The sequence below is a fragment of the Camelus bactrianus genome, chromosome 22 (assembly GCF_048773025.1).
Source record: "Camelus bactrianus isolate YW-2024 breed Bactrian camel chromosome 22, ASM4877302v1, whole genome shotgun sequence".
Lineage (NCBI taxonomy): Eukaryota > Metazoa > Chordata > Mammalia > Artiodactyla > Camelidae > Camelus > Camelus bactrianus.
In genome coordinates, this window is record NC_133560.1 from 11,112,659 (window position 1) to 11,131,607 (window position 18,949).

The window sequence follows — 18,949 nt, forward strand, 5'->3', positions numbered from 1 at the left end:
TTTGGCACCTCTCTGTCTCTCTAAGCTTTCCTCATCTCAAACTTAAATGCTCTAGTCATGCTAAATTAATTGCAGATCCTTGAATAGGATGTGCTATTTCTTAGCTGTTTGGCTTTGCTCATGCTATTTATTCTGCCTGGAATATCCACCCCCCCATCCCACCCCACCCCGCTACTTCCTTCTCATCATTTATAGCTCAGTTGAGGCATTTTCCTCTTTTGAGTGTATTAAGACTGTGTGTGTGTGTGTGTGTGTGTGTGTATTGCACATTCTTAAGACACCCTCCTATGAGCTCCTGGAGGAGAGAATGTCTTAATTGCTTTTCTGTCTGCAGATAGATGTAAGTTCAGATAAGTTTTTCATTGAATGGAATAGTATTTAAGCCACTCAAATTGGTTATCTCAAGCATGATAGGAGTTAGAAGAGTCTGATAATGGTTCTTTGGGAAGTGGTTTAGAGAAAAAAAAATTGGGAGGATTTATAGAAAACCTATAATAAGGCATATTTCAGAATCAGAGTAGCATTAGAGAGACAATGAACATAAAATACCTCTTTGGGTAGCTTTTAAAAGAATTGCCTCTTTGAGAAGCAATCAGGGCAGGATATTCAAAACAATTCCATCTAGACACAGACCAAAGTTAGCTTTTGTGAGTTCTTAAAACCAGCCAATGAGAGGACAAGGTGCCTGCAGCCACTTTTCCCTTTTGATTTGTGGTTCCTATGGCAATAGGAAGAGAGCCTAGGACATTTCTCTCCTACCTCTTTTAATAACTTTTTTGCTTTTGAAAAATGCCAAAAGCTATTATCTTCTTGTCTTTACTGACTTATAGCTTTTCTCAGCATGATGCCCTTGATTTTGGTTTTTTTTTTTTGTTATACAGTGTATATGACAAAATTAATAAACACTATCAGTTTCCTTGATTAATAGTATTTTTCGTTCTATAGAACTTTGAAATACAATCAGTTGAATTGGGTATTTGCTATTAATGTTAGAACCTCTTGTGAATCATTTCTTGTTCTTTGTGATTAGCCCTAAATTAGAATACTGGTCATTACAAATAGCTAAATGTGAAATTATAACAAACATTTCTTAGGGGTTTGCTGCCCCTGAAAGGCCTCTCTTAAGCATCCCCTTTGTGTTGAGGCTGAAATCTCAAGAGGAAAGAGGCTTAGTTTGTATTGTTGTTAGCTTAGTAAGTAGGTCAATAAGTGTTTGTTAAATTTGGTAAATACCCATGGTATCAGGGTAAGTTCTTCAGACATATTTTAACAATGAGATAGTGTTCCAGAAGTTTAAAGATAGACCACTGTTAGCTTAAAAAAAGAAAGGAAGAAAAAAGAGACAGTAGTCTGCATTGTGAATATAGCTCATAAGAAGAAATCTTTACATTATTCAGTTAAAGAATGATGGGTGATAGTTATTCTGCAATAGTCAATATGGATTTTCAACCCCCTCCTTAAATTTAAAATTAGCAGCTTCAAGAATCAATTAGTGCTTATGGTCAGAGCTTCATTTTAATGCTCTTAGGCTGATAAATACAGAACCTTTATTTTTAGCCATTGTTTTCAAATTAGATCAATGTCCTCTTGCACCATTAGACCTAAGAGGAACCTTAATTAGACTAGCAGGTATAGATTTCTTCTTTTTAAGGGTTTAATGATTTAATTTAATTTTTAAAATTGTAGACTATTAAAAGATGGATGTGTTTCCTAGAGTGGCATTTTCTGTTGAGTAAAGACTGTTTTTCAGTGCTGTGGTTGGTCATTTAGCTTCAAGATAATTTGAGTGTCAAGTGGGGCAGTTCTAATACTTTTTATAAATATTGGCATCACTCTCTTTACCCCAGAATATCCATGGATGTTCTAAAGATAAATTCTTGGAAGTTAGACCCTCTAAGGGTTCTGTAAAAATCTTTTGGTGAATGTACAAGTTCAGTATCATGCTTTAAAAAATATTTGTAATAAATGTTTAATACTTTGAAATTAAGTTCTCAAAAGTTTTTTGTTATGTTAATTGTTTTCCATATTTTTACAAGTATTATTTAGGTCATTAAATGGTTAGGTAGGAAACTTTGGAAAGATTATTACTTTTCTTCTTTGGGCTTTAGTTTCTTCACTTCTAAAATCAGGGGGTAAAGTTTGGGCTAATTGGTCTTCCAGTTCTAGCAGTCTGTGATTCTTTGATTTATTGAATGTGAAAAGTGGGCCCCCCCCTTTTATTAAAGTTTTGAATTTCAAGTTATTAACAGAATCTAATCAGGATACAGTACCTTGTGCCGCCTTGTTTTTTTTTACCCTTTGAGCAAATACACATTAAACCTTGCAGAGGGAACCTGTTTTTACTGAATAAATGAAAATTGATTTGCAGATGAGCTTTGATGTTAATTTAGTGTTAGTTGCTGAATGCAAGTGTAATCCTTAAACTATTCTCAGATCTGAGAGATTCTGTAATTTGGATAATGACAAAGATTCCAAAACAGAAACTTAAATTGAACTATGAAGATGTTGGGAGTTCTTAAATTAAATAATCTGTCATCTCTGTATACATACATAACGTGCTTGGGCCTTTTCTCTGTCCTAAACATTTTGCTAGGGATTTCTGGATAGAGAGTTTGTGTTTGGCTAGAGTCAGACAGGATTAACTTCTCGTCCTAATTCTGCCATCAGTTAGCCCTTGTTCTCTTGCACCTTGAACAGTTTTCTATCTCAAAAAATCAAGCACTGTTTTCCTGATCTTTGGTTTCCCCATCTGCAAAATGGAATAACAATACTTGTCTTAGAAGGGTTTTTGTGAGTTTACTATGTCAGCTGCCTAGCCTGTAACAGGAGCTTGATAAATGACAGCAGTTTTCATTATGTTACACAGACATTTATTCAGCATCACCTTTTGTGGCACTCTGAAGGTACTGGGGTGACACAATGTGTGTGCCTGGACTATCAGTCATACTTCTCCTGTACTGGCCGTGGGGAGCTTTGAAATAAAAGCACACTGTTGGAAATGTATTTTCATCGTTACCAAAAACTTGCTCAGCTTTTATTCCATTTGAGTCCTCTGGTTTTGTATTCTTTAAATGCCTTTTCTAAGTACTCTCAATACTCTAGTTACATTGTAAGTGACGTGTAACTAGAAAGTGGGAGATGCTGAATAGGAAGGAACCCAGGTCTGTCTGATTTCAAGCATAGTGGTCTTTGTTTATATTATAGTTGGGGTGACCGTAGAATTTATCTACCAAACGAGAACACTGTTGAGAGTGAAAGTTATGTGAGAGTGAAAGCTGGGACCAGCGTAAACCTGGACTATCCCAGGAAAGTATGTTTAACCATCCTAATTATAGCTAGAATAAACAAATTCATGAGGTTGGGTCTCAGACTTCTGGAGTATTTTGGTTGAACCCAAACACCCACCTTCAGTTTTTTTTGGTTTTTTTTTTGGTATGATTGTTGATTTTAACAGAGTAAATTGATTGACCTTAAGTCTGAAAAAGTAATGATTGAATACCGTAAATAATCTAATGGTTTAAAAATACTAGCTATAATGCATATGTTCATTTTTGTATTTTACTTTTTTCTGAATTCCCTTAAAAACCAGCAAGCTCTTAAAAGAGAATGGGAATGGTTAAATGAAATAAGCTTTTAATTCTTACTTGTGTCAAATGAAAGCAAAGTCCAAAATGAAAATCATGACGTTCTAAAGTTTTTTCTTTGGGAAGGCAGAGATGTGATTGACACTCAAAATTAGATGTGTTTTTATCAGCTCTTTTATTTCCTGTATCTGTCAATCTTTCACTCATCTTTCTTGTTCTTTTTGCTCTGTGTCTAGGTTTCCTATAATTTTATTTAGGAAAGTGCAAAACTGTACCAGATGATAAAATTTCAGGTGATCAAAGTTTTTACAACAGAGGGAGGCATCATAGTCTTGCGGAATGAATGTGGGTTTTAATAGCAGCAACCAAGGTTTGAAATTCTGCCTGTCCCCTCTTTTGCTGCGTGTCCTTGGGCAAATGACTTACCTCTGAGCCTCAGTTTCCTGACACTGTGGTGTGGGAATTAGAGAACACATTTAAAGTGCCTGACACATAGCAGGTGATGTAATGATGGCAATTATAATCATATGACAGACCAGAAACCACTACTTTCTGAGAGTCACAGTCTCACCACTAATCTTGTTTTGTGCTCAAATTTTACGGTTCCCTTTAGTGGGTTTTCATTTAAACATTCTCTCTCCCTCTTGGTTCTGTTCACTGTATCCTGAGGAGTTAGTGGTTGGCAGCAGAAACCTCCTCTCCGTAGGACAGAAAGTGGGCCCTCTCCCAAGGTTTCAGTAAGTTCTGTTGTATTACCACCCCTGACCTCCAAGCTGCCAAGGGTGCACCCCCAGCCCAACTAACATTCAAGTTGCCTGTGTGAAGGAGTGATTTGTTGCGGCCTCTAACTGCTTCTTCTCTTCCTTCCTTTTTGTCATCCTGCAGTGTTCTGTGCCAAGGTCTTTGTGGCTAGGCTGCGCCAACCTGGTAGAGAGCATGTGCGCACTGAGTTGCCTGCAGAGCATGCCCAGTGTCAGATGTCTCCAGGTGCCTCTCTTCTTTCTTGTTGTAAATGTGTTTTTTACGTATGCCATGAACATTTGTTGAAACTTGCAGTAGTGTGTTTAATCCAATGTTAAGTCTGCTAAATGTTCTGTGTAACCCTCTGCTTTCCTCTAGCCTGGGTGCCTCACATGGAGGAGTTCATACCGAGAGGGGCCCTTCTGAGCAAATGGGTCTTTGGCTGGGCCCTGTTCTGCTCCTCTTTTCCTGCTCCTGCTTTTTATCCACCCCCTCCCACCTTGAAGCTGTGATTCTCATGTTTAATAGTGGTGTATGTGCCCCCAAAGCCTTGACAATTTCCATTTGGCTACTTTTAACAGTTCTTTGTTGAGTTGGGAGGGTTTCATGATTAAAGTAGTGGTTTTTCTATTTTGAAACATCCTTTTGGCCTGCTTTCTCTCCCTCCTTCCATAAAGGAGTGGAGAGAGAATCACTAATGGTATAAAGCCTCAAATTGAAATTTATAAAGTCACAGCTTTATGCTGCCAATGACTCAGTTTGGGCCACCCCCCTAAAGGCCAGATCTGACACCTGTCCTCGGGGTCCACCCAGTTTTCCAGGCCGAGGCTGGCAGAGAATTCCACAGATAAAAGTAAAACTCTTTTTGGGGTGTGGGAGGGGTTGCTCAGGAAAAAACTGTTAGCAGGAGCGCAGCTGAACTGACTCACTTGTTGAGATGGATTCTAAGGGCGCCAAGGCAGAAAACATTGTGGCTTTATTGGGGAAGCTCTGTTTAGAGAAAGCATGAATTTAATTAAGTATGGTTTCAGTAGTAATACTCAGTTTTCATCACTGTATATTCCAGACAGTTTGATGTATCTTTTAAAAGTAATATTGAATTTGTGGCATCCTGTTGAGACTGCCCTGTTTTAGGAAAATGCTGTAGAGTCAGGAAATGAGTTAGATGTTATTGATGGTGTGGGTGACTTTACTGTCCTCAAGGTTATCTTTCTATTCATGTTTACAGTCTTTGAATGGAACTGGGGAGTCAGGAAGGAGGGAAATTTCCTTCACATTGGAAATGTGCTTTTTATTTACTTACGAGCAAACATTCTGAGCAGCACTGGTGTGGTTATTGATTCAGATTGCTTTCTTTAGAAAACTGTACTAGAACCTCACTAACAGCTAATTAGAGACTGAATTCAGTATAAGATCCAGTTGTCTTAGAGTCTATGTAAAATTTGGGTTACAACTCTTAGGGTCCAGGGGTTGGCTGTTTCAGCGATGCTCCAGTGTAATGTATATTTATCTCTGGGAAAGCAGCTTCCCTGCATGTGATGTAACTGTAACAAAAATGTTCTTGAAATAGCAAACATTACTGCATGTGCTCTCCTTGGTGCTAAACAATGAATATTTGCATTATGGTAGTAGTGTACATCTTTATCTCTATTTTTCTGAAAATGATTACTTGAATGTTATAGTTGCCTTTTAGTGGACTGATCCAGTCTTTTTTTTTTTTTTTCCAGAAATTTAAGCAGGGGAAAAATTGTAGTTGTTAATGAAGTCTAGAAGTATGTATTCTTTATTTTTATTGCATTCAGGTAAAAGCAGTTGACCAATGGAAGGCATCATTTAGTTACAGTATTGTGAATTCTCTGGAGGTGGGGTGAGTGGGAGGAAATATGGGTTCCTACCTTGTTGAAAATGGAAACGTAAAATGTGTTAAAAGTTCTTTGACTCATCTCTCCCAGTGAAAATCATTTAAGAGAAAAAATGTAAACTTTGCCTTGATTGGACCTTGAAATAAGGTGGAAATATTGTAAGATATTCACTGAAGTGTGAATGGAACAAATACTGTCTTCAGAGGTGTATTAGGGAATTTTGTTTACTTAGGTTTTAATGTTCTTTAGTTTGTGACAGAGTATGCAGCACAGTAGAATGAAATATGTATTCAGCTGATTGAAACTAGCAAGTCATGACTCTATTTTGTTCCATTTGTGAATGCAAAGTAAACATATATAAATGAACCTGGGAGACTTCTTTCTCTATATACTCATTGTTTTTACATATTATTTTAACGCTAGATTTCTCCTCTCAACCTCCAGTATCCAAACAGTGCAAACAAATTTAGTGACTTAATTTGGGTTTGGGCTTTTTCAAAGAATGCCTGTTGCTTATTAATGCTACAGCGTAGGTTTGTCACAAAGATGACTTTTGCTTGACATTGTGTCTCTTAGCAAATCCATTTTAAGAAGGCCCCAGAAGAGAAGGAGCAGGCTGCCTGAGAAGCCTGGTTGACTTTGCTTGGGCTCTGGAGTTGGCACAAAAGGGCCTCCCTTGAAATTACCACACTGGACCCATGAACATTTGCAACTTTGGCCAATTAGCCTGTCTATATAGTTGAATTAGTGTCCCTTCTGGAAAGCAGGAGTAGAGATAGTACTGTAGTTGCCCTTGGGCGTAATGTAATCCCTCTAGTGTCTGCCACCTGTGAGAAGGGAAAAGGAATAGTAAAGACTTAAAAAATAAAAATCACTTATCACCAACTGTACTTGGTGCTGCACATACATTAGCTTTGTGACAACCCTGTGCAGTAGGTGTTACTACTTTCTTTCAGATGTAGGAACTAGGTCTCAGAGGTGGTATGTGTGATTGGACCCAAGTTAATATCTACGTAGCTGTGACGTGGTGGAGCAAGCCACCCAGATTTACATGATTCCAAAAGCGATTTTTCCTTCCCTCTACACTGGAATCCCACTATTTCTAAAGTTTTCCATTTTCCTTTTGTGAAAACTTTACTACTGAGATATCTTGTGTTTGGCTTGTCTAGTCATTATTTGAAAATACAAAACGAAAACCCTGCCAGATACCTATAGGGGAAAAAAATTGCATTCCCTTTGTCAAAAGGAGCCCTCCTGAATCATAAAGCCAGTGAGGCTCCTGAGTGGTTTTTCTGCAAGTTTAATTCCATGAATATTTACTGAGCATTTGGTGTGTACCAGGGCCTAGACTGGTGCTGGGCATGTAAAGATGAGCAGCACAGACTTGTTCCCTGCTCTCAAGGAGCCCACTGTGGTAGCAGACCTGTGAACAAAAATCCAGACTGAACCACAAAGTAAGTCTGTGTGTGTGTGTGTGTGTGTGTGTGTGTGTGTGTGTGTGTATGTAATAAAACTCTGAAATGAGCCAAATATATCTATACACACGCACACACTTAAAAAAATGTGAAGCAGTTTGAACTAAGACTAACCCTCAACAGTTTTTAGAGCAGTGGAACTGGAATATCTGGATGTCTCTGAACTAAGCTGAAATGAATCAGTGTTTCATTTGGTTCAGATATCCAGATCCAGCCAGTTGATTGTTACATCAGACAATTAAGAGTTCAGACCATATGTGTTTGTATATATGTTTGTATTATATGTGATAATATAATTATCATATATGTATCATATATATGATAATGTATGTATGTATTATATATATATAAATATATGTATCATTTGTTTTTTATCTTTTTTTATGTGTTAGGCTCTAGGCACTAGGTTATCTGATTTAATCCTTTATGGAGAAGTTATTTATCATGTTTTTTTTTTTTTTTGTATATGAAGTTATAGAATTGAATTTGCTTGCCCAAGGTTACACATTTATTTAAGTGGCAGAACTAGATTTTGAACCTAGGTCTGGATGACTGCAAAGCCTGTGCTCTGGTACCACGCTGTAGTGACTTGGCAATTGCCATTTTGGGGTTGAAACAAATTCCCCTTTATTTTTAGCATTAAAAGTTGAAAGCTAACACCTGGAATGTGGAGGTTCCTTGTAGTGAACGGACAAGTCTTGGGAATGCCATTTCCAAGTGGTCACCTGGGGAAAGAGTTAGTGATAAGCTTTTTATAAGAGCGGGACTGATTACTTGGAATGACAGCAAGGATCATGAGTCAAGTTTTAGTGCTTCCCTCTTAGCTGGGCGGGAATTAATAGAACTTCTTGATAGCTGCTTATTTTCTTGCTTTTCAGCATGTATAGTGAGCCACACGGGTTTGAGAATGCTACAGGTGGAACTTACAGCTACCAACATCAACGTGAGAGGATATTTTTTTAAAAAAGAGAGATCGCTTGGTAGAAGGAATCCTGGTTTTGAAGCAGACAAACCTCAATTCTAGTCTTCTGCCTGCTACTTAATAGTTTTGTGATGCTGGGCAGGTTACTTGACTTTCTTGATCCTCAGTTTCCTCATCCTTAAACTTATTGGTAGTTCTGTCTACCTACAAGGTTTTGTGAAGTAGAGGAAGATAACAGCTACACCTTACTATGCCTGCTATTGAGGGAACGAAAATCCGTTTCTTTCCCTGCTTGCCCCTGGTTCCCTATGCAGGAAGAGGGAACTCCAGTCTCAGAGTCCAGAGCAGGATAAGGGAAGATAAAAGCCTGGGCATTTAATACAGCCCCTGTTGTCAGGTGTTTTGTTCGGGGCTGTCTCCTCAGGTCAGACATGGCTGTGCCAACTCACTGCCTTTCTCTTTTTCCTAATGAGCATTGAGGATTTATCACTTCTTGTTCGTTATTCTGTTGCACTCTAGGGCCAATAATGTGAAGGCTTGGAATACCCTTTTGGGTTGTTCACTGGTAGAGTGTAATATTATATGAACATTAAAAAACGCATTTTTTTCTCTTTACAAGAAAGTTTACTAGACATAGTTAAAAAAAAAAATCCATTTTTTTTTTGTAACCTCACCACCCAGAGAGACCATCTGTTGCTATTTTAAGGTCTCTCTTCCTCCTGTCTGTTGAGCAGGAGGAGAATCCATTAAATTTTGCAGGTTCTTTATGTTATTATAGTGATGAGAATAATTATAGAAGTGGTGTTTTAAATGTCCCATAGAGCCCCAGAGTTTGACTTTGGAGTCACTAAAGGGATAAAGGAGGGCCTAGAATAATGCCTCTTCCACTTCTACTCACCTGGAGTAGCTCTGAATTTATTGCATGATATAGCCTGGCTCTTAGTAAGGTTATTTGTGGAAAGTTCTATTAGGGACATTTCCAAACCCACACAAAAATAAAGAGAACCATTCAATTTAACCTTGAACAGTTTTCAGATTATGCTATTTTTAGTCCAACTTTCTCCTTTTCCAACTTTGTTTTTTCCTTGGGCACTTAAAAACAAATCTAAGGTGGCTTTTTTTTTTTTAAAAAGAGGAGTTTGATGAATTACTGTTTTATGTCAGCAAAAAAAGTTCTAAGCAAGGTTCAAAGATAGTATAAAAAACATGTAAAGTTTCATTTGACCCCAGGTCTCACTTCCCAGAGTATCACTTACCAGTTTCCCATTATCCTTTTAGACAAAAGTTTTAAAAATACAAATAGAACCATATTATATGTATTATTTTTCAGTTAATAACATTTTTAATTATTAAGATGTTGACCATTTTTCCATACCAGCATATAAAACCATATAAATCCTACTCTTTTACAGATACAATAATATTTCATCATGCTAGCTTTATCATTAAAAAATATACATCCTGTTCTCTGTTAAAGGAACCTCATAGGCTTCAGTTTTTTTCTGTCATGGCATTTTGCTAATTTCAGTGAACATACATCTTTAGACTTGCATGATTATGTCCATAGAATAAATTCCTAAAAGTACAATTGCTTGGTCAAAGAATATCAGTGTTTTATTGTTTTATTACAAATTATCCTTATACAGAAAAGTAATAATCTCTCATGTTCAATCCTCCCCACCCCACTTCCACACGCCAACAAATGTTAACAGTTAATGTTGTTTATCATTGCATATTTGGGGTTTTTGGTTCATAGGAGGATACGAAACCCTACAATTACAGGAATTTTCCCTAATTTTTTAATAGAGAAAATGGGCTTGCGCTAGAAAAACCATGCTCCAGCTTCCTTCATTTCCTTAATTTCCTATTACAGACATGTCCCCAGATTTTGTGAAGTCTAACCCTTTCACCAGTGGGAATTTCACCAACTTGTATCATCCATAGATTTGGGGCATTGAGGGAGAGGAGTATATTTTTTTGTTTGTTTTTGTTTTTAAATTACAGCATACCTATAGAGAGTGCAGAAATCTTAAGTGATTTGTCACAAAGTGGGCAGTGATTTATTTTGATAAGTGTGGATAAATTGTATTCATGGAGGGTGGACCAGTGTATAATCCAGCTCATTGTCATAAGCTCTAGATATCATTTTAAAATGTTTAAAATTTACTTTAAGAATACTAAAAATAACCTATACTTGTTCAAGATTAATCTGATAATAAAAAGTGACAAGTAACACAAAGAATTAAGATTTTCTACCATTATTTTAAATCACTGCATAACATTCTATTTAATAGGTACATTTCTGATTTTAAGAAATCCTCCCCTGTTACCAATATTTGAGACATTTTAAGCCATTTTGAGTACAACATCATTGTAGCTAAGTCTTTGTAGTCTCCTGAGATTATTTCTTTAGGTGAGAGACTGTGCACATTAAAACACTTTAGATTGATAAATTGTGCTTTTGACAAACTGGGTCAGATTATACTCCTAAAAGCAGTGGATAAGAGATTCCCTTTTTATATGCCCTAGATGGCATCGGATAGTTTAATTTTTACATTTCTTTGCCATTCTGATAGATGAAAATTTTAAAATAACATGTTGTCATTGTAGTGAAAATTTATTTGCTACTGAAGTAGAATATTATATATATGCATATTTATTTATTGGCCATTTCTATTTCTTGTTTTATGAGTTATCTTTATACCTTTTCTTCATTTCTCTAAAATGACTTTTTAAAAAAAAATCTGGTTTGTAGGAACTCTTTTTATATATCAAATAGAGTAACTGTCATTTACTGCAGATATTTTCCCCAGTAGGACATTTGCCTTTCAGTTTTGTTTATAACGCTTTGTGCCTTGAAGAAAGTTTCGGAAGACATTTTTACTTTATATGTAATCATACTCGTTCCTTTCCTTTACCATTCTTCTAGTGGTTTATGGCTTTATGTCTTATATCTAAATCTTTCAGTTTCTCTGTAATATATTTTGGTATATGCTATGAGTCAGGGATCCACTTTCTTTCTAAATGGCCTATCTGTTTTTTGCATACTATTGACTGATCTAGCTTTTCTCTTTGATTTGAAATCACATGTTCATGTTTCATTTCCTTGTATCCAGTGACGCCTACTCACAGAAGTCTTTTTCAAGCTTTTGTTCTTTACTTGCCTATTATCATCATCTGTTACCAACCTCTATAGGGTTGTTGTGTTGAGTCCACGCTGTATCATGCTGTCTTGTATATATAATTTCTGGGTTCAAAAGTGTGTTGTTAATGATGATAAGCTTTGTAAGTTCACAAGTTTGAAATGCCAAACAGAAAGACACGTTTTAGCATTTTTTTAAAGAAGTGATTTCCACTGTTTTTACTATGAATTGAAAAATTTTTTATTATCTCCATGTCATATTTTCTGAAAACAGGATAACTTGGTGATCTCAGAATTTGAAGCAGCAGAAGAACAGCAAGTAAATTCATATCTGGAGAAAGTTCTAATGGTGGTACAATGCCTGGCATATAATACTAGCTAGCACTCAAGAAATAGCACTTTATTAACATCATTGATCATGTACATATTTTTAGACACTCAAGAAATCACATACATTTCCCATGGAAGAGAGCCTCTGTTATGGGAAAATGAAAACTACACCTTGTTTTACTAACAGTTTTAATTTATGGTTTCCAAAACAGTGTACGTGATGGATAAGGTTTAACAGTATACAGAACTTGAGGATAGGGAAGTTGATAAATGGGATTCAGACCACATTAGAAAATCCCTTTTTACTTTTTCAACAGAAATGACATGATCTACCTCATATTACAGACATTTATTATGTTGCTTGTAAAAATGCTGCTTTTATATATTTCTATTGATTTATATTATGTTTATGAAAGTAACAGTTTTTTATTGCAAAAATTCTAGGCAATAAAGAAGTATAAAGAAGAAATTAATCATTCAGCCATAATCTCTCTTCATTTCAGTGTCCATTTTTTTCTTCTTGACATTTTATATATGTATATATAATTTATTTATATATAGTTTTTTGTTTATATGTAGGCTCATACTTTATACTGAATTGTAACTTGATTTTTTAAAAATATGGTTTATACTAGTAAACTTAGGTGTACATTTTTCGTAACTGTTGAGTTTAATTGCCTGAATCTACAATAACACTTAGGGCCAGACACATTACTAAGGCCTTTCCCATACATTCTGTTTCTTAATCCTCTGAACAACTTTATAAACAGCTTTATAAACTAGGCTCTGTTTTATCCATGAAGAAATTGAAATTCAGAGAGCAAGAGCTGGTGACTGGCCTCAGAGCGCACAACTGCTAAGTGGCAAAGCCAGGATTTAAACCTCGTCTCTCTAGTTCCAGTGTCCCTTACTGCCTCTGAAAGTAGAAACTATTTTCATAAAGATGAGTGTCTGTATTTTAAGTTGTAAATAGAGTTTGCTAAATCTTTGGACAATTCTGCAGTAGGAATGCTATTTATCTTGTTACACCAGTAGCCTACCCGGTCAGATTTCTCTTCTTTAGTGGCCTTCTCTGGCCGCCCAGTCTAAAATAGCTGCCTGTCTTATTTTGTCTTCATAGCCCTTAACTCTGCCTGAAATTATATTCCATGTTTGTTTTTTCTCTCCTGTCTGTTGTCTTTCTCCCTGATCAGAATCCCAAGTTCCATGGGTCATATCTTAATGTTCACTGCGTGATAAATTCACCTGTTTCTAGAATAGTTCCTGAATAAGCAGAATGAACTGGAGTGTGAAGGAATGACTGTCTCTGAGCTTGTTAGGATGATACGGTGTAGTGATACTTGCTGTCATAGCCAGAACTACTTTGGACTTAGTTCTCTGAGTTCTTTGCATCCAAGTATTCAAGTGAGTTGAAGGAGTACCTTGAGTAAAAATTGATTATGTTTTGAAGACTTAACATTGCACAGGGAACTATATTCGATATCTTGTAGTAGCTTATGGTGAAAAAGAATATGAAAACGAATATATGTATTTCATGTATGACTGAAGCATTGTGCTGTACACCAGAAATTGACACAACATTGTAAACTTACTATGTTTCAATAAAAAAATACAAAGAGCAAAACAAAAACCAGAAAACAAACAAACAAAAAACACTAGCTGCTTGTATTTTTTTTTCACTTAAAAATAATCTTTCCTGATTATAGAAGTAATTTGCATGTTGTAGAATGTTAGGATAAAGGTAGAAAGACAAGGGAGAAATGATCTTCAACTTAGGGAGTGCCATTTTTGATATTTGGCATGTTTTCTTTGAGTTTTTAATCTATGCATATGCTTCACATAGTTGAGAAAATTATATATATAATCTTATATACTTTATATGCTTTGTACACTTATTCAGGATGATTGTATTAATGTTTTCCTATTAAAATTTTCTCATAACATAATTATAATTTGAAATTACTATGTAATGTATTTCATGAATACCTCATAATTTGTTATTTTTCTGAGTGCTCAGAATCTTCATTTTTAATTATTAAAAACTAATCCCCATCTTTGTACATAAATCTTTGCCTTCATTTTGAGTTACTTAGAATGTATTTCTGGGAGATACACTGTATATGTCTTGTCACATTACTTTCCAGAGGGGTTGCATTTCATTGTACCCTCACTAGTATTGAACGTTGTTACTTTGAAAAAGTTTAACAAGCCTGATCTGTGTGATTCAGTAGTATATTCTAAATTCACAGGCCTCTTCACGAATGGCAGCTCTCTCCTCTGAGCAGTTGAGTATATGTTGAGTCAGCTGAGGCATGGCCTACTTAAAAGAGGTCTAATGCTGCTGGATATGCTTGGCCAAGGAAAAGAACTCCAGAGACATTTTCAAACACAGAGCAGCTGTGTCAGCCTATTCCTTCTTATTGAATTGCCTGGGTGCTGTGACTAGAATTCAAAATTGAGATCATTCAGGTTAGATGAGGTTATTCAGGAAATACTTAAGAAGGCATAGAATCACCCTTACGTCTTGTACATTTTGACTGACTACCTACTGTGTGCCATGCACTATGCTACGGCCTGGTAGTACGAGAACCAGCTGCCCATCTTTGTAGACAAATTACGTATGAAAACTCTTTACCCTAATATAAGGAATATTCTTTCTTCCCCCTCCTCCCTTTAGAAAAACCACAGGTCACCTACTGAAGTCCTTGTAAAATCTCATATTATAGGATGCTTCCTGGCCATTTAATTTGGAGTAAAAGGCAAGTGTTAATCCTTCATCTGTAAAACAACAGGAAGTGGAAAATTAAGGATTAGCGTAATGCTAACCAGAAGAAGCCATCACCTAATTAATTTCAAAGGAAAAACTTTCCAGAAAGAAACCTTGCCCAGAGGGATCTGGTGGGGTTCACAGGACAGAAGTGGATGGATGAACCTCTGATTGTCAGCTGATAGTGAGTGGCTTGGGGAAGACCCTGAGTCTGTAGTGTCCTCAGTCAGTATAGTTTGAGATGTTTACTAAGATCATCTGACACTGGTTGTGAAAACGACACAAAAGATTTCGGCACATTTTTCCTAGGGATGTGATACCAGAATTTGAAGTACTGGATATTAATTATTGCAAACCAGCCATTGAAAGATTTCTTTTTATTGATTTTTGAGGCCGTCTCAAGGTTAACTGTAAATACGATACTAAGAAACTTTTTGTTTCCTGAAGTGTTTGAAAGTAAAGCTGACTGAATGCTTCGTCAGGTTCTAATGTTTCAATGTATATTCCTTACAAAGGAGGATGTTCTACATAATCGTAATATGAGAATCAAATTGGTAAATTAATATTTGATACATTATTGCCGTCTAGCCCTCAGTCTGAGTTTCATCAAAGGTCCAGTATGATCTCCTTTATAGCAAAGGTATCTGGTTCAGACTAATGAGCTGCCTTTAGTTGTCACACTTTAGTTTCTTTCAATCTGGAGCAGTTTCTCAGTCTTTCCTGGACTTTTATGACCTTGGCACCTTTGAAGATTACAGATCAGTCATTTTGTAGTATGTCTGTTAATTTGGGTTTGTCTGTTTCCTTATGATTAGATTTAGTTTATGCATCTTTGGAAGGAATATCGCAGAAGTGATGCTGTGTTCTTATTGCATCCTATTAGGTATTAATGTGGTTTTGCTTTGTCTCATTACTAATGGTGGTTATCTTGATTACTTGAATAAGGTGTTATCTAGGAGCTTTCTTCACTATAAAGTTATCCTTTTTCTCTTTGTAATTAAGTATTTTGTGGAGAGGTACTTTAGAACTGTATAAATGTCCTCTTTTCATTAGAATTTCAATGTATTCACTTAACAGTATATACTTGTAGTTTCCTATTTTGTTCAATAGGTTATAATATTACTATAGTTAATTTGTTTTGATGGTCAGATTGTTGAAAGTTTGGCCAGCGCCTGCCTTTTCAAACTGAGTTCTGTATCCTCTTGATCTGTCCTTGTAATTCTTTAAGCACTTCCTTACTTTTCTGCTGCAACAAAAATTTTCCAGATTCATCTTGTATTTTCCCATACTCGGCCCTGGAATCAGTCAGTTCTCCAAGGAGACTTGGTTTCTTTTAGTGAAGAACAGTATTTAGATCTGAATGGTAGGTGTGCTTAGTACTGCTGGATGTCATTGCTTCCAGGCTCTCTCAGCCAACTGTGTTAGGTAAAGTATGTACAATTTGTCTCTTAAAAACAAACAAAAAACAAAAAACCAAGAAACTCCCTCCTTTTCTATGTGTTAAAAACCATGAGTTCACAGTGATGTCTTCAATTCTAGTCCAGTCTTACAGATTTCATTCTAGTTTTCTAAGGTGGCGCTTTTCGTATTTGTAACTTCCTTCTCTGACAGTGACAAGCCTGGCTCCTGTTTTCCACAATACATTTACTCACTTGCTCAGTTCTAGATTAAGTAGTTTTAGAATTGCTTACCAAGGTCGTAAAAAATGAATGTGCTAACCATGCTGAATACTTCTTTACAATTAACTTTTGTTTTTGGCTACGTAGTCTAACTACTGAGTTCCAGGGTTGCTTGGGGTAGTTTTATCCTCACTATTAAATATGATTATGTTAATCATTTGAAATATATTTAGGTTCACTTATTCCTGCTGATATTCTATCTCTCTCTCCCCTAATCCTTGTTGATTTTTATATAAAGCATTTAATGTAATTCTAAGAGTCAAAGCAACACAAAAAGGTGGAGTCGTTCTTTTTGTCCTATTCCCATTCTCCCATTCTTACCATCCTCTTTCCACTGGGTAGCCGATTTCATTACTTTCTGGTTTATCCTTTATGTATTAAGGGACAGGTACACTTGTATATTTTTATATTTCTGCTTGTTTTGTGCACAAAAGGTAGTATATAGGTGGATACTCTTTTGCACTTTGCTTTTTTCACCTAAAAATGTATCCTGGCAATTACTCTGTCTGCCCATAGAGGCCTTCCTTATTCTTGCTTAAGGCTGCATTGTACTCTGTTGTGTTGAGACACTATGGTATATTTGGCCAGAAACTTATGTATGAGCATGTAGGTATTCCCCCCCCCACCTTTTTTATTTTGAAATTACAAACAGTGCTCCAGTAAATAACCTTGTGCATATGTATTTTCATATTATTATTTAATTATAGTGTATCTTCAGGGAAAATTCCTGGAAACGGGGTTGTTGGATCAAAAGGTAAATGGAGGATCAACGGTAATGATGAATTGAAACGTAGAGCTGCTTGCGTAGTTTTGTTACGTATTGCCAGATTCTCTTACAAAAGGGTTGTGCACATTTGCTTTCCCACCAGAAATATTTGAGAGTGCCTGCTTCCTCACTGCTTTACTCATAGAATGTGTTGTCACACTTGTGAATGTTTGTCAGTGTTAGGTGAGAAATGTATAGCTTTAATTTGCATCTCTTTAATTACGAATAAGTATGAACATCTTTTTTTTTATTTAAGGGTCATTTTTATATCTTTTAAAAAGTCTGTTCATGTCCTTTCCTCGTTTTCCTACTGGGATTTTGGTAATTTTTATCCCCCTCAGTTTAAAAGAAATTTTTAGGTACGTAAGTCCTTTTATCTGTGACTTACGTTGTAAATAATTTTTCCATTGTTTCGTTTTCCTTTTGATTTTGTTTATGGTGTTTTTAAAAATATTGCTATGTAAGAGTTTGAAAATTTTTATCTAGCCACGTTTTCCTGTCTTTTATTGCATCTGGTTTTGACTCAGAGTTAAATAATCTTTCCTTACGTCCAGGTTTTAAAGAAATTCATGTATATCTTCTTCCAATACTTATTACTTTACTCTTTAAATTTCTGATCTATTTTGAGTCTTTTCATGTGTATTCTGTTAAGTGTGGATCTAATTTTATCTTTTCTAAATGGCTCGCCGGTTGTCCTAGCACTTCTTAAATAGTTCCTCAGTAATTTGAGGTGTCATTTTTATCATGTGCTAAATTTCCATATGTACCTGAATCTATTTCTAGATGTTCAATTCCATTAGGCCAGGATGTGGCAAACTATGGCCCTCTGGCCAAACCCAGTCCTGTTTTAGTAAATAACGTTGTGTTGGAACATAAAGCCACGCTCATTTATTTACTTATCATTTGTAGCAGTGTTTGTGCTACAACAGAAGAGCTGAGTAGTCGTGACAGAAACTGAGGCTTGCAAATCTTAAAATATTTACCATCTCACCCTTCACAGAAGCTTGCTGACCCCTACATTGGAGTTATTATGTATTCATATGCTGTAAAAGTACCTTGTTTTTAACTCGAGAGGCTTATGGTACGTTTAAATGTCTGGTGGGACTAATCCTCCCATGTAACTTTTCTTTTCACATGTTTTTTTCTGAGTATTCTTACAAGTTTTTCCATATGAAAGTAAAAACTTGTCTGACTCCACAAGAAGCTTTTTATGTGATATTGGAGTGTTCTTAAATTATAAATTAGGGTGAACTGTCATCTTTATCACGTTAAGTTGTCTTACCCAAGAACTAGTTATGAAGAAAACAACAGAGAAACTTATCAAAAAACTAATCCACAAAAATGCATCAGACCAATGAGGTTTCACAGGAGAATTCCACCGAATCTTCAAAGCGCATATAGACCGAAGCTTCGTAAATTGTTTCATAGCATTGATTTTTGAAGGAAAACTTTTAAGTTCTTTTTTGGGGAATTATTTCTAGTTTTATATTCTTTGGTCAGAGACTTTTATGGAACTTATTTCTTTGTGATCTAATGTATGATCAGTTTTCATAAATTTTTCACGTGTGCTTAAAAAGCAGATTTAGTCTATTAGCAGGGTATAAAGTTTCATATCTCTAATATCTGCTCTACTTTCTTGATTATGTTTGTTTTTCTAAACTTTATTTTTTGGTGCTCTAAA

At 35.8% G+C, this 18,949-nt stretch overlaps 1 protein-coding gene across 7 annotated transcripts in view; it reads left to right on the forward strand.

The window, feature by feature from the left end:
* FBXW11 (F-box and WD repeat domain containing 11) overlaps positions 1-18,949 on the forward strand; it is a 112,426-nt gene that overhangs the window by 29,562 nt on the left and 63,915 nt on the right. For 3 of the 7 annotated variants that reach the window (XM_074350290.1, XM_074350294.1, XM_074350291.1), the window contains exon 2: positions 4,470-4,571. The exons of the other annotated variants lie outside the window; for them this stretch is intronic. In XM_074350290.1, coding sequence (XP_074206391.1) covers positions 4,470-4,571 — 102 coding nt within the window. The remainder of the gene's footprint in view (positions 1-4,469; positions 4,572-18,949) is intronic. 7 annotated transcript variants of the gene reach the window in all.